Source organism: Notechis scutatus, chromosome 1 (genome assembly GCF_049901735.1).
Source record: "Notechis scutatus isolate UNSWTSFEM ecotype Mainland chromosome 1, rNotScu1.2, whole genome shotgun sequence".
NCBI classification, from domain to species: Eukaryota; Metazoa; Chordata; class Lepidosauria; order Squamata; family Elapidae; genus Notechis; species Notechis scutatus.
In genome coordinates this window covers 279,472,459-279,489,359 of record NC_142009.1, presented here as the reverse complement: position 1 = coordinate 279,489,359, position 16,901 = coordinate 279,472,459, and the positions used below count along the sequence as shown (strand labels likewise).

The 16,901-nt window shown below is 39.9% G+C and overlaps 2 protein-coding genes across 2 annotated transcripts in view; one reads left to right on the top strand and one right to left on the bottom strand.

Annotated features, from left to right (window-relative positions):
* The window catches only part of CHRM5 (cholinergic receptor muscarinic 5), an 87,122-nt gene that overhangs the window by 29,376 nt on the left and 40,845 nt on the right, over nucleotides 1-16,901 (top strand). The window lies entirely within an intron of this gene.
* AVEN (apoptosis and caspase activation inhibitor) overlaps nucleotides 1-16,901 on the bottom strand; it is a 138,447-nt gene that overhangs the window by 95,539 nt on the left and 26,007 nt on the right. Inside the window, exon 2 of the mRNA XM_087951742.1 lies at nucleotides 1,003-1,174. Within this exon, the coding sequence (XP_087807868.1) occupies nucleotides 1,003-1,174 (172 nt within the window). The remainder of the gene's footprint in view (nucleotides 1-1,002; nucleotides 1,175-16,901) is intronic.

The following is a 16,901-nucleotide window of genomic DNA, read 5'->3' as shown; positions in this document are numbered from 1 at the left end:
TGGTTGTTGCCTAATTTAGATCATACTCTGTATAAACATCTTGAGTACTTATATGGCTATAAGCTTAGGTTTGTCCCTAAGTGCTACAGGTCATCCTCATTTAGTGATTGCCTCAGACAGCGATCATTCAGTTACGATGATGATGAAAAAGTAACTTTGCAATCAATGCCCACATTTACGACCCTCACAGCATCTTGTTCTCAGTCATATATTCACCATTAGTTAGTGAGTATGTTTTGTCCTCTGTCTAAAAAACTGTAAGCACAATTACAGTCATGTGATTTTTCTTCACTTACCAATCATTTCATTTAACTAGTACACCGCTGGTCTCAATTGCAGTTGTAAAACAAGTACAGTTGCCTGTACTTACTGTTGTGTGTGATTCTGCTTTAGCAATTAAGAGAAGAATGATCAGTGCTTAATAACAGATCAAAAGCAGCAATTAAAGGGCCTATATATTCTCTTCTCAAAATGCTGTTTATACTGTATTATGCCAACATAAATGAACCAATGAACAGTCACCCGTCGAGGGAGTCCAAACAGGAAATTAAAAACAGCAACAATCATGAGTATTAATTTTATCTTGATTGTTGAGATTACAGTAACAAACTATGGCAAGTCTGAGAGCATTTCTTTCCTCCTTTGACTTTACTGTCTGGGAAAGTACCTTTTGAGATCCTTTCTCCATCTCCATTCCTTCCGTGGTCTGTCTCTTGACTGATCATTGCCTGGCTGAGGCTCTTCCACTTGTCTCCTAAGGCTATTCTTACAAGCTAACTTGATCTAAAGCCGTTTTTGGGGTTCCTAACCTTTTTCCTAAAAAGATCAACCAAAACTTCTAAATTTGTAATGGGTTTTTAAGTAATAAGTTAACAAAGACAGGAATATTTCAAATGTCACTATTGTAAGACAAATATGCATTGCTGTAAGACAAATATTATAAGACAAATTGCAGACAAATAGTCAACAGAAATTGACTACTGCTTATGATTCTTTTTTTACCTGCTGAGCTAAGCAGTACACTGAAGTCTGTCCCACGCTGAGATTCACCACTGTCATTTTGTGTTTCTTTCTCACTTTCTTCATAACGGTGCCAGTTGGAGACTAGCTTTCTTCTTGAATAACTTCCCCAATCTTCTTTGCCCATTTCTGGTAAGTCAAGTCCAGCAGTAGCCTATAGCATATATCAGAAAAATGATTAAATAACTATGATCAGCTTTTGCTTTTATTCCAGTTTCCAAGAAAAATTAAACAGCAGTCTTGTCAATTTTCCAACAATATTTTATGCAGTAATATCTTTATTATCAACTCAGATTTGGCAATTGGATCTATATTTTGGCTAGGACACAATGCATGATGGCAGAAACATTCCAATTTCTGTTTTTATTTTATTCTGTTTTTATTTTTACTTCAGAATTGGATGGTAACCATTATTTTTAATAATTTAATTTAAAATTAATGATTTTAATATTTTAACATTAATATTTCTATTTCAGAAAAATATTCATCTTAGAATAGAATAGAATTCATCTTATCTCTTTAAGATTTAATATTTACATTATCAGATTTCTATTCAATTACAAAGGATTACAATCAGAGCAAAGAGGAATAGTTAATCTGTGTTAAATGAATCAGGGCAAAACAATAGACGCAATCTACATAGACTTCTGTAAAACCTTTGATTCAGTGGTACACGACAAACTACTCCTAAAACTAAAATCTTATGGTATCTCTGGACACCTGCATTACTGGATAAAAGCATTCCTGTCAAACACACAACAAATGGTCAAAATTGGGAGCGTCCTATCAAATTCTGTACCTGTCAACAATGGCAGTGTTCTAGGACCCACTCTCTTCATACTCTACCTAAATGACCTCTGTGGTCATATTAAGAGCAACTGCATTCTCTTCACTGACGATGTAAAGCTATTCAATACCACAGACAATACTGCTATCCTTCAAAAATACCTTGACTATGTATCAGAATGGTCAAACAAATGGCAACTTCAAATCTCAACAAATAAATGCCTTGTCTTACATATTGGCAAAAAAAATCAGAAAATAAAATACAGTCTGAATAGTCAAGACCTTGTTGATGATCCAAACACTGTCAAGGATCTTGGAGTACTCATCTCTAATGATCTAAGTGCTAGAGCCCACTGTAACTACATAGCCAAAAAGGCGTTAAGAGTTGTTAACCTAATCTTACGTAGCTTTTTCTTTGGTAATATTACTCTAATACACTCCTCTACTCGTTGCAGAATACCTTATGCCACCAGACTTGAAATTCTAGACCTAGAAAACCTAGAACTACGCCGCCCGGTCTGATCGAAGTATAGTATAGAAAATCATGCATTTCAATGTCCTACCTGTCAATGAATACTTCAGCTTCAACCATAACAACACAAGAGCAAACAATAGATACAAACTCAAGGTTAATTGCACCAAACTTGATTGCAGGAAATACGACTTCAGCAACAGAGTGGTCAATGTCTGGAATACTCTACGTGACTCTGTGGTTTCTTCCCCAAACCCCAAGAACTTTAACCTTAGACTGTCTATTATTGATCTCACCCCTTTCCTAAGAGGTCTTTAGGGGGCGTGCATAAGCGCACCAACGTGCCTACCGTCCCTGTCCTATTGTTTCTTTTATTTTTTTTATTTTTCTTATATGTATACATGTATTCATAACTATGTTTTTACTTATACCTATTATCTTCTAAGCAATTGATAAAAATAAATAAATAAAAATAAAATAAAAAAATAAATAGAATTCGAACTACAAGGCTTCACAGTAAATAAAACTATTAAAGGTGAAAGATCATTAAAAAGAAGCAGAGTTCCTGATTAAGAAATACTTTTTTACCATTCAACATGACAGGTTACAACAGTGTTCCTCAACTGACCTGTGTGAAGATGTGTGGGCCTCCACTCCCAGAATACTCCAGCCAATAAACAGAATTCTAGGTGTTGAAATCCATATAATTTAAGGTCTATTTAAGACTTTTAGTCATCAACAATCAGAATTTAAAAATTCAGTTATCTGAATGATAAAAGGAAAATGTGGCACACATTTGTTTAAAAATATCACTCTATGTAACAGACATAACATCCTCCATGCAGCACTTGTGGGAAGTCTCATTTAAGCTTTTTTATACATATTATACTCATTATATTGCTCACCTTCTGGATAACCAACATAATGCAAAGTATGGAACAGGAATAAGAAATTATGAGCCAAAGATATTAAAGACATAAAATAAGAAAAGAACAAAAGAAAATATTGCTTGTTTTAATTTATACTAGAATCATTATACTATACTGTACTGTACTATACTATACTGTGAGTGTGTGCGTGCGTGTGTGTGTGTGTGTACTGTACACCCCCTCACATTTTGTAAATATTTAAGTATATCTTTTCATGTAACAACACTGAAGAAATGATGTTTGGCTACAATGTAAAGTAGACAGTGTAAATATGCTTGTCCCCTCAAAATAACGCAACACACAGCCATTAATGTCTAAACTCCACTCCTCTACTCGTTGCAGAATACCTTATGCCACCTGACTTGAAATTCTAGACCTAGAAAACCTAGAACTACGATCTAAGTATAATATATAAAATCATATATATTATACTTCGGTCCGATCTAAGTATAATATATAAAATCATACACTGCAATGTCCTGTCAATGAATACTTCAGCTTCAACCATAACAATACAAGAGCACACAATAGATACAAACTCAAGGTTAATCGCACCAAGCTTGATTGCAGGAAATATGACTTCAGCAACAGAGTGGTCAATGTCTGGAATATTCTACCTGACCCTGTGGTTTCTTCCCCAAACCCCAAAAACTTTAACCTCAGACTGTCTACTATTGACCTCACCCCTTTCCTAAGAGGTCTGTACGGGGCGTGTATAAGTGCACCAACGTGCCTACCGTCCCTGTCCTATTGTTTCTTTTATTTTTTTATTTTTCTTATATGTATCCATGTATTCATAACTATGTTTTTACTTATACCTATTATCTTGTAAGCAATTGACAAACCAAATAAATAAATATAAATAAATAAATAAATAAACTACTGGCAACAAAAGTGAGTACACCCTAAGTGATAATGTCCAAATGGGGCCCAAAGTGCCAATAGTTTGTGTGACCACCATTATTTTCCAGCACTGCACCTTAACCCTCTTGGGCATAGAGTTCACCAGAGCTTTTCAGGTTGCCACTGGAGTCCTGTTCCACTCCTCCATGACGACGACACAGAGCTGGTGGATGTTAGAGACCTTTTGTGCACAATAATTTTTAACTATTTTGTGTCATTTTCTATGCATTTTATTATCTTCTACCTCTTTTCAGAGAAACCATTTCATTGAATTAAATAAACATGTATAGGACAGCAATATACTACCCTAGTATATTGGAAAGAAATCCAAGGATTATGTTTCAATCATTATTTAAATTATTTATTGGAATTTCAAAATCCATTATAATAAATCATGCAATGTGTCCTTAAATCACATCAGAGGAGATTACCAGTACCAGCATTTTGTGTTTTGTGTTCAATGCTGCAATCTTTTGAATGAACATTCCAGGGTTGTCCTAGCAACCATATGGTTCTACCTACAATCCCATCTTCACAAGAAGATTAAATCAAAACAAGGCTTTCTGCATTAAAGAACAGCAGAAACAATCTTTATTAATTAAAAAAAACCAAGCATTCTCCCATTCCATTTTTTCATTATTTCTAAATGAAATAAACAATTATAGGCTCAAGTAATTGTTAATGTAAATGGTGAAAGTTAATTCCGCAGATGCATTATTAAACTCTGCTGTGATTGACTATACCAAATGCTTACAATCTTAATATTCATGCATATTTCAGAAACAGATTGGAAAATATTGTGTTCATACTTCAATAAATTAAAATTTCAACTTTATTTTCAATATATCAGTGCTCGGAATAAAATCTGCTTTCACTGATGTAGAAGTTATCAAAGGACAAAGAACTAAAATATCATGTATTCCAACTGTTCTTGCTTGCCTGCTGCTTTCATTGTTAGCTCTTTTCACTTTAAATAAACATGCTTTAAAAATCATGACAACTGAAGCCACCAACTAATTACAGATTGGAGTCTTTATGATTTTCACAAAATATTTATATAAGGTCAGCTATAAAATGTAACAAAACACTTTTCCTAGCAGCCTGAGGATAACATCCGAATGAATTCCAAGTTTAGCTTTGCATACGTCACACAAATATTTAGTTTCTTTTGGATGAGAGAACACTGGGGATTTATGATATTTATGCAATGTTTGTAGTATTTCTGGGTAAGCAGAATTTATCCAGAACTTATTCAAGTAAGGAAAGGGATCTGCAGCAGGCAACAAGTATAAAGGACCACGCTCTGCTTTTCCTAACTCTAACTAAACCCCTAAATTCTTGTCAGAATTCAAATTACAAAATTCCTTTCCTCATACATCTGTCATGCAGAGCACTAATTTCACACTACTTTACAAAGATCACCTAATTTATTCCTGTAAATAAACACAATGCACATTCACTATATATCATTATCAGTATCTGTCATGTTCCCAACAACGTGCCAAGTAACACTTCAATAAAAATCAATGTGATGTATGCATTTCAAGACAACCAAATTTATTGCCTAATCCCTATTTTTAAATTTGTTTAGGCTGCCATACTGAGGACTGGCTTTAAAGATAATGTGATCTTTCAAACCAACAATTCAAGTCTCATACACTTGTTTCCTTACAAGATGAGAACTACCGTGTTTCTCATATAATAAGGCCGGGTCTTATTTTTTTTTTGAGCCCCGAAAAAATGGCTAGGCCGTCTTTTCAAGGGTGACTTAATTCCCCCCCCTTGCATCTTTGGGCGGGCGGCGATGGCTTGGATGTTGACCTCGGCGTTGGTGAGGCACTTAGTATCGGGGTCAACGCAGGCAGCACCATATCCAGGTGTGCAACAAAAGTACTTCCTAACGGCAAGCCCCCCCACCATTTCCCCCATTTCACATGTTTTAATATAGACCGTAATTTGGGGGGAGGGGCTTAATTTCATTTCATGCCTATAAAACATGCTGGGACTTCCTATTGGGGGAGGCCATATTGTTGGAGAAACAGGGTATTATGGGAAAGATGTGGTGGGGGGAGGGAGAGAAGGATGTTAAAAATCTTCCATACATTTGGGGGAAATAACTTTGGGTTAGTCTTCACTCCTACTTTTTGTGGCAAGATTTTTTTAGAAGTGGTTTGCTATTGCTTTCTTCCTAAGGCTGAAAAAGAGTGGCTGGCACAATCAGGTTTTATGCCTAAAGCAGAGATTAGAACTCATGATCTACCAATATCTACGGAGATTCTTAGTCATCCAGGTCATGGTTGTCCTAAAGGTGCTTTTCAAGAGACAACTGGACTTTCTTTTTTTTCTTTAAGGACATTTCACTTCTCATCCAAGAAGCTTCTTCAGCTCAGAGCTTCTTGGATGAGAAGTGAAACATCTTCAAAGAAAAACTAGAACATCCAGTTGCCTCTTGAAAAAGCACCTTTGGGATGGTCATGATCTACCAGCTTCTAGTCTGGGGCCTTAAACCACTACCTCACATTGGGTCTCCAAAATTCTCTTTCTTATAACTAATTCTCTAAGAATGCTTTTCCTATGGCAATTCCAATTCTCATAAACTGCCCCAATCCTTTCTAAGCCAATGCTCTAACCAATGCTTGTTGCAAAATGAAACTTCCCTTCACTGCTCCAGCAATGAGAAGTGCGGGTAATTTACCATGGGACATAAGTGCAAAATGTAAAAGAAACAGTGGAAGATTTGTTCTATAATGTCAGCCTTCCCAGGTAGACAAGATAGAAAACACAACAGTCTCTTTTTTTCTTTTACAGCCTCAGAAGCTAAGGAGGTTCTGCCCATTATGTAGCTGAAGGCTATGCTCTCTCTTACCTGATGATTGTTCCCTAGGTAGCATCTTTCCCCATTTACTACCCACCCTCAAGGTCATTCCCACATACCATTACACATACAGTATATTCCCTTTCTGTTTGTTAGTATGAAGGTTACAGAAGCAGGAGATGCTGCTCTGCAAGTGTATTGTTACATCAACAACTGCGCACTGTGACAAGAACAAGATACCCTTTTACCGCTTTCATGTTAGCCATCCCTGGAGTTGGAGGCAAGCGAATTGTTTTTACCATGAACCTGAATATTTCCAGTGCACTGCAGTGCTAAGCAGTATTACAAATGTTATTCAGCACTTACCCTTCTTCTTCTAAATTATTAATTTAATTTTGCATCAGGATTTTGCAGCCAATCTGACTAATTAACTGGAGGTCAGCTGTTTCAAAATCAGCAGTAATCTGATTTGGCATATGGATCCTTACAATTTTTAGTTCTCAGTATAATTTTACAGCCAAAGATCCATATTTCTTCATCCTGTTCATGCTCCATGGACTGTCAGACAGAAACTTCAAATCTTCCCACAGGCCCTGCAGATATTAAATTCTGGCACTATTTATTTTTTCCCTTTGAAATTGCAGTACTTTTTGCAAATATGAGAAACAGCTGTTCCTTTCCTACAGCAATAGGAAGAATTGAAACCCAAACTGTCATATTTGAATCACTAAAAATAAGCATTTTTAACATGCTAAAAGTAAACTTAAACAAGACTATGAGGTTTGCGACTCAGCAAAATTACAGTGTTTTAATGTGTGTTTGACACCAAAACATGTTAAGTTTTTTCAAGCAGAGCTTGCAAGTCATAAGATAGCAACTACAGGTAGTCCTTGACTTACAACCATTCATTAGTGACTATTTGAAGTTACAACAGCACTGAAATAAGTGTTTTATGACCATTTTTCACACTTATGATCAACTATGATCATATGATCAAAATGTGAACACTTGACAACTGATTCATATTTAGGACAGTTGCAGTGTCCTGGGGTCATGTAAATCACCTTTTGCTACCTTCTGACTAGCAAAGTCAATAGGGAAACCAGATTCACGTAACAACTGGTTTACTAATGTAACAACTTCAGTGATTCACTTAACAACTGTTGCTAGAAAGGTTATAAAATGAAGCAAAACTCACTTAAGAACTGTCTTGCTAAACATCCTACCTATTGCTACCTACATATATTTAAAGAGGAAGAGCACTGGATGCTTAGATGAAGCTTTAGAATTTTAGAATTTCAACGAGAAATCATTCAGTTAGAATGTGTACCCAATGTATGAAAACTGACTCTTTTCCTGCATCACCCCTATTGTTTACATTGGCAACACCCCCACAAAGGCAGATGTTTTTGAACAGTGCTATTGACAGCCACTGACATCCATGTGATTAAAGTCTCCATGAGATTATCAGATTATAAGCATGACTGCTCACCCATGCCTGTGGGCTTCAACTGGTGCCTTTTGAGTGATTCAGCCACACTTTCTCTTGTTTCAGCCTCTACTCCAAAAAATATTGAATTGTATGCTGATATCCTTGACGCTTAAAGCAGTTTATAGTAATAGAATCATTTACAAATCTACACAACTATACATTCAGGAGAAACACCATACTAGTATAACTAAGGACAGAATGTAATTTTCTGTTTTGAAAAATGGATTTTGACTTCAGTCAAAATGCTAATTGCATACTGAATACACAAAAACTGAGGAAAGGTGAATAATTTCTTTGCTTCAAGGGAATTGACACAATAAATTAGGCTGCTTGCTCTTTTAGCAAATGACCTCATGGCTGAGAGAAGAAACAGTATGATGAGAAATCAAACAGTTTAGTTTCTTATCTCAGATAAATTAATTCAATCATCTTCCATTATCTTCCTGCTTTCCTTGATTCTCACTCTAAAGATAAGCTCTTTTCCTTTTAAATTCATCATGAACTATTCACTGGAAAGTAATCATTTGTATGAAAAAAATTGTCACAATTTTATCAGCTACAACAAAATAGTTAAAGTAGATCTTAGTCCTCCCTCATCCATTTGTACTTGCTCTTTTCAGACTCCACATGACTGCTGAAGTCTAATGGCAAAACAGTGTGGTTTTTCTATAGCTTTAAAGCGTTCATTTTTGCCTTTCATCTGCTAACAGAATTTCAGCTCTAGTGTGAAATGAATTCATGGAGATTATTAAAATTGCAAAAATTAGATAGTGGGGGGGAAAAATTAGAAAGCTGTAACATGTTTACATGAAGTACAAAAATGAGGTTTTAGATATCTGTAGATAGAGCTTACTGCTATAGGACTCTCCAGGTATGCCTTTGGTATCAGAAATAATGTCTTATTTTATCTCATCTGCATATATACTGTAAATTGAACATTTTATCGTTAAGACCACTAAGCATTATGAACAATTTGGTCAAGGCAGTCCAAGGATTAAGAATATCTACCTATAAAGTTGCTGTTGCATGAGCTGCATTTGTTACCAATTTGCTTCTGGGTCCAATTCAAGGCATTAGTTAGTCATTACCTTTAAAGCTGTATATGGCAAGGATCCAGGGTATCTGAACAGCCATCTCATCCCATTGGGACTAGCCCATTCCATTTGCTCCAGTAGAAAGGGGCCTGCTACAGTCACCATCTGCTAAGGAATCCCACTGGGTAGGATCAAGGAGAAGAAGCTTTTCCATCATGGCACCCACCCTCTGTGGAACACTCTATCATCAGAGATGGAACTTCGCCCACTTTTTAGCATGCCAGAAGAGTATTAAAACTTGGTTTTCCTGGTTGGCTTGGAGCCCCAAGAGGTACTCACCACTGGAGATGGTTGATGAGATAAGATCTCATCCCCATGCCATCCATCTCCTTGCTTTTAAAAGTATTTTTGAAATACTTTTAAAATTTTAATCATTTTTCTATTTATCTTTTTATGGTTTCCAGGTCACCCAGAGTCTCCTTATCAAGGAGATGGGTGGTATATAAATTAAATTGATTAAATAATGAATTTACCAAATATTTGTACTTATGAAAGACTACACATTACTAAAAATGGCAGACAGCTAAATGCAAAGCTATCTGACTAGACTAGACAGCCGAATAGCAATGTGATCCAACTAGAAAGGGCAGATGCATTTTCCTTATTTGAGCCAATGAGCCGATGAGCTGCTGAAACCGCCCAATGTTTTCATGACCATCAAAAATAACGTGTGCATTTTTAATATACTGTACAGCTAGTTGTTAGAGGTTTTTAGCAGATTGCAAGGGCATTATGCAGCTTCAGTGGTTTGTTGGCTCCAGGAAGGAAAGAAGAATGCGGTCCACCATTTTTAGTCAGATCATGTGGCATTTTATTTAGATGATGTTGCTGTTTCTCTCTATTTACCATGCTTCCAAAGCATAAATCAGATGCAAGTGTTGGTGATGCATCAATGGAAAAAAAACCCAATCACAAATATACCGTGTTTCTCCAACAATACGGCCTCCACCAATAGGAAGGCCCAGCATGATTTCTAGGCATGAGGCGAAATTAAGCCCCGCCCACAAAATTTAGGTCTATTTAAACCATGCGTTTCCCCGCCATTTCTCACATTATTCGTTAGAACTACATGAGGTGAAGAGAAATGGGGGGGAAGGGCGGGGGGTTGGGGAGAAAACTTGCCTTTAGGAGTGCCCTGCAGGTAGCCTAGGCTAGAATACCCCGATAGCAGATAGAAGCTCCCCGAAGGCAGAGTCCTCAGCCGCTCCAGGGCGTGGCATGGCTGCCCGTGTCCCCTTGCCTTTAGGCAGTCTCTTTCGGGCGATGGAAGCTCCCCAAGTGCAGTCACCAGCTACTTCGATCGGCCGGTAGAAGCGGTCTAGGGGTGAGCGCACACACACACTCCCCTCGCCACGAGGCCATTTCTATCAGCTGACAAAAGCTCCCTTGAAGGCAGAGTCCCCAGCTGCTTCGGGGCGAGGCGTGGCTGCCTGTGTCCCCTTGCCTTTAGGCAGTCTCTTTCGGGCGATGGAAGCTCCCCAAGTGCAGTCACCAGCTACTTCGATCGGCCGGTAGAAGCGGTCTAGGGGTGAGCGCACACACACACTCCCCTCGCCACGAGGCCATTTCTATCAGCTGACGAAAGCTCCCTTGAAGGCAGAGTCCCCAGCTGCTTCGGGGCGAGGCGTGGCTGCCTGTGTTCCCTCGTCATTAGGCAGTCTCTTTCGGGCGATGGAAGCTCCCCAAGTGCAGTCACCAGCCACTTCAATCGGCCAGTAGAAGCGGCCTCAGGGCAAGTGCATGCACACACTCCCCTCGCCACGAGGCCGTTTCTATCGACTGATGAAAGCTCCCTTGAAGGCAGAGTCCCCAGCCACTTCGGGGCATGGCGTGGCTGCCCGTGTCCCCTCACCTTTAGGCAGTCTCTTTCGGGCGATGGAAGCTCCCCAAGTGCAGTCACCAGCCACTTCAATTGGTCGGTAGAAGCGGTCTCAGAGCGAACACACACACACACTCCCCTCGCCGTGAGGCTGCTTCTACCGGCTGATCGAACTAAGAATAATGGAGCAGGTGAAATGTAAAGTAAGAATAATGGAGCAGGTGAAAGGGCCTGCCCTGACGAAAGCTACAATTATTATTAAACAACACAATAATTTAATCATTGAAATGGAAATACAATTGATAATTTTGTTGGGCAATCAAAATCAGCATAATATGCCTGTTAGCCTTACTTTATTGAAGGCTTGAAACCTTCTCAATCATTTAAAAGCTATACGTGCAGCAACTGAAAGTGACTGTGATGGAGAAATTTTAGTGAGTGGAGGCTGGCTCAGCCATTTCAAAGTGAAGGTGAATTTACATAATATTAAAGCTGAAGCAGTGGGTGCCAAATTAAGTGCTGAGTGACTTTCCTGACATGTTTAAAACAATTATTGAAAAGGGATGTTATTTGCCAGACCAAATATTTAATGTAGACAAAACTGGCTGATTTGGGGCAGGGCATGGGTGTGTGTGTGTATGAAAGGACCTACATTTTGAAAGAGGAAAAAAGTGCAGCACAGCAGATATAAGGCATAAAGGATATGCTAACATTATTGCTTGGGGGTAATGCTTCTGAGGATTTCAAACTCAAGTCTTTACTTTTTTAAGTAGGCAAACTCAAGACCAAATCCAGGAGCACGTCACCCAATCATTAAGGTATTTCTTTCTCTTGTTTAAGGCAAATACAAAGGTTTTGCTTACAATTACTCTCAAGTCCTACAACAGGGGTGTCAAACTCATGTCATCATGGCAGTGTCACGTGATGTATCGTAACTTTTTCCTCCTTCAGTAAACCGACCATGTCCAGTGTGTGACGCATCCAGCCCGTGGACCGGTAGTTTGACAGCCTTGCTCTACAATATCAGACCCATCATTTTCATCAGTAGCCATGTACTGTTAACTGCTAAGCATGATCATCTTTCTTCATTAAATTGCATTAAGAACTTTTATTATTAGAATGTTATGGTTCATCACACAGTGAAATAGATGCTTATATTGGATTTGGCATTTGTATCCACCTATCGAATCCTTCCCAAGATCCTGAGATATGTGGATGTTGTTTGTATTTAAAATTAATCACAGGATGTAAGCTGCCTTTTGCCATTGACTGATAAGGATTTGGTGAATGCCAAAGGTGTTCAAGTGATGCTGCAGATGTTTTGGAATTGCACCCAAGAAGCCTATCATTATTTGTGCTAGCTTTGTTTTATTTTGCCACAGTTGTTCAATTTCTATTTCCATCTTGTGATTTTGTATTTTATGATTTTCACCAGTTGTTTCTCTCCTGTTATACTGTCTCCAAGTATTCCAAGTACTACTCCAAGTAGTATCCACTATCCAGGCTTTTTTATCTTTCTTATTAGGTCCAGGGTGTTCGATGACAGATGTTCATCTGTTTGATTTCTAAAAAGAAGTATTCTGGCTTCTTCATTTTCTTTATTTTGTGGTCCTCGTATTTTATTGTTACTGTGATTTGTCACACAATCAGCCAGATGTTCAGACTTGGTTTGGCATTTTTCTCCGCCTATCAAGACCCTTTCCAAGGACCTAGGATAGGCAGATGTGGATGCTTAATGGTATTACAGATATCATCGCAGGATGTAAGCTGTTCCAAGTAAATGGGCATTGGTATAATTACCTGAGAATGCCCTTTCTATCTATGCTGAAAGAGAGTCCAGGATGGGTAGACTCCTCCCCATGACATCATAGAGCTGAGTCTGCCAGTATATAAAAGCCGGTCCCTTGCTGGCTCCCCAGCTTTAGGCGAAGGTACGTGACAGACATCGAGTGTCTATGGAAGCAAAAAAAAAAAAACAATTAGAAACAATCCACCCCAATAGCCAAAACCAGACAAACCAAGGGTGGGGCTGGACTCTCTTGCAGCATAGATAGAAAGGGTGTTCTCAGGTAATTATACCAATGCCCATTCTCATCGACGCTGTGTCAAGAGTCCAGGATGGGACATATCAAAGCCTGCATGTCCTCGGAAGGGATCTCGTCCAGTTAGCTTACTCCGCTTGTGGAACTACCCTTTGAACTACCCAACTGCCAAATGCTGCATCTGCTGAAGCAAATGAGTCCAGAATGAAGGGAGACGGAGTTGCCCTACAGATCTCTTAGAGAGATGCCTGAGTAGACCAAGCAGCCGAAGTAGCCACGCTTCTGGTGGAGTGCAGTCAGATTTCTGGGTACTGGAAGGGACAAGGTCAGGTAGGCCTTGGATATACATGCCCTGAACCATCTGCTCAGGGTAGGAGAAGAAGCCTTGCACCCCAAGGAGTTTGGAGAGGAAGACAGGAACAAGGCCTCAGTCTTCCAAAAAACAGCTGTACGTTTGATGTAGATGCGAAGAGCTCTTGTTATTATGTATGCCACTTATGTTCCAACTTGTGGCTTGGGTTGGGACAGAAATCAGGTAACATAATTTCTTGAGCCCGATGGAACCAGGTATTGATTTTCAGGACAAAGATAGGATCTAAACATAAGACCACCCTGTTCTCATGAAAGGTACAGAGGTCCTGTCTAACTGAGAGTGCTGACACTCTCCGGGCTGATGTAATAGCCACTAGAAAGGCCACCATGAAGGTCATGAACTGAAGTGATACAGATCTGAGGGGTTCGAAAGGAGACCCCGTAAGGGCTTGAAACAACTTAGGAAGCTCTCACCTGGGGTTCCTTTGAACCACCAGGAGACAGAGATTAGAGGCCTCTCTTAAAAACCTACACACAGACGGATGGTGGGACAGGGAAGAGAAGTTTTCCCAGTGCAGAACTGATGACAAAGCCGCTACCTGGTGGCGGAAGGTGTTGGGCAAGAACCCCTTATCTAGCCCGTCCTGAAGGGAGGGACTCCGTCTGGATTGAAATCAACTCCTAAACTCTGTGGACCTTCTGCAGGACTCTTCTGCCAAATGAAGTGTCCGCTGAGGCATAGACATCAATTTTATAATTTCTGACAAAGGGCAATGGTGAAGCCCAAGTTGCCGCTCTGCAAATTTCGTCTATGGAAGCTCATGTGGCCCATGCTGCTGATGTTGCCGCACTCCTTGTTGAGTGGGCTGTAATGCCCTTAGGAACTGAGATGGACTGGCATTCGTAACTTTTAGCTATGGCTCTCAACCATCTACCGATGGTCGTCAACGACACCTTTTGCCCTAAAGTGGATGGGTTGAAGGATAGGAATAGAGCCTCAGATTTTAAAAATGCCGCCGTGCGGTCTAGATAGATGCTTAAGGCCCTTCGAACGTCAAGTCGATGCCATTGATGCTCCAGTCTATGAGATGGTTTCAGACAAAAATTTGGAAGCACCAACTCCTGTGCTCTGTGGAAGGCTGAATTTACTTTAGGAGTGAACGATGGATCCAATCGGAGAATCACTCTGTCCGTATGAAACACGCACAGGTCCTTTCTCATTGACAATGCCGCCAATTCGGAAATCCTCCTTGCTGATGTGATTGCAATTAGGAAGGCCACCTTATATGTCAGGAATTTAAGACTAGCGGTTCTTAAAGGCTCGAATGGGCCAGTTGTAAGTGCGGTTAACACCTTGTTGAGGTCCCAGGTGGGATAGCGGTGAATTACAGGAGGTCGTAAGTTTGCAGCACCCTTAAGAAAGCTGCGGACATGTGGATGGTGCGCTATGGACCGGAGGTCACCCCAAGCTATCACCGAGGCTAAAGCCGCCACCTGTCTGCATAAAGTATTTGGAGATAGGCCCTTGGTCAACCCCTCCTGTAAAAAGTCCAATAATTGTCCTATTGATGGGGCAGTTGGGTCGATCTTAGACCCCTGGCACCAGCGACAGAAGGTGGACCACGTGGCCTCATATATACAATTTGTTGAGGACCGTCTGGATGCTTGAATGGTGGCAATAGCATCCTCTGAAATCTGTTGGGCCCTTAAACGGCTCCGCTCAACCTCCATACGGTTAGACTGAGCCATTGTGGGTTCGGGTGAAGTATTGGCCCTTGGGAGAGGAAAACCTTCGACGGTGGAATTTTCCAACATTGTTCTCTCGACAGGTCCTGTAAGTCTGCGAACCACGTTCGCATGGACCCGTAAGGGGCGACCAATATCAATTCCACTCATTCCTCCAATAACTTCTGGATCAACCTGGGTATTACCGGGAGTGGAGGAAACGCATATAGCAGTCCGGGAGGCCACTGACAACGCAGGGCATTGACGGCCTCTGCCCCCTGAGTCGGGTACCTTGAAATATACCGGGGCAATTGGGCGTTGAGAGGAGAGGCAAATAGATCGATCACCGGTTGCCCAAACCTCTGCACTGCTTCCTGGAAGACAGACGGGTGTATGCGCTACTCTGCCTGATCTATCGTGGCCCTGCTGAGCCAGTCTGCTTGTGTGTTTAAGGCCCCTGCCTTGAGCGAAAACAGATTGGCCTCGGCCCACTTGAACAACTTGGCCCGTTACTAAATAAGCCCTTAAAACCTGGTTCTTATCACATGAGCTAGGCAAGATGAAGACTCCTTATGGGATGTTAAGAGTTATTTTTTACAGAAAAATGTTTTTTATTGTTTGGTATTGCAATGTTTTAAATTATCTCATATTGTATGTGGACCAGAGTTATAAGGAAATTGGGTGCTTTGTACATTCAATAAAGAAATACACTAAATGAAAGACTGTTTTGTGTATTAAAGCAGTAACACTAACTTTAAAAAGGAGGGACTTTGCAACAGAAAAGGAGGCAGTCAAATGAGACAAGGAGAGTGTCAGGAAACCTTACCGCATGAGCAGAAGGTAGCTAGCTTAGCAATGAATGTGATTTTTTGTAGGTCACCTACAGATTCATATTTTAAATATAATTTAAAGGATATATTTGAAATGGATAATTAGTATCTAACACCTGTATTCTCTTATTAAGTCCCATATAATCTCAAATGCAAAAGACAACTGCTCATTTTCTGAGGTAGTTTGTTACTCCAAATTTAAATGTATGGACTGTGACATGGTAAGGCTCCGCATACATACCTGTTCTTTAAATACAGACTCCCATTATCATCCAACTCCATGGGGACGCCTGATATTGCTAAAGGACATTAAGGATCTAGCCACATATTTTCTTCCTCTCACTACCTTGCCAATCAGGTTCAAGTCAGAAAGTTATGAATTCTCACATACGAAAACTCATGTCCAAGCAAAATATGTGGTTAGGATGGCAGAAAATAGGTGGAAAAAACTTGGGGACACATTTGTCTCTTCTCTATGGTACATCTCCTGAATCCTTCATCAAGAGGAAAAATATATAAATGCAGGGATGGGATTCTGCCAGTTCGGACCAGTTCAGTTGAACCGGTATTTCCGGCTAGCATTTGGCACTGCCCACCCACCCCTGCTCTTTCTTGTGCTTTATTTCGTTGTTTAAGAGCACAGCTGATTCACACGGCAGAGC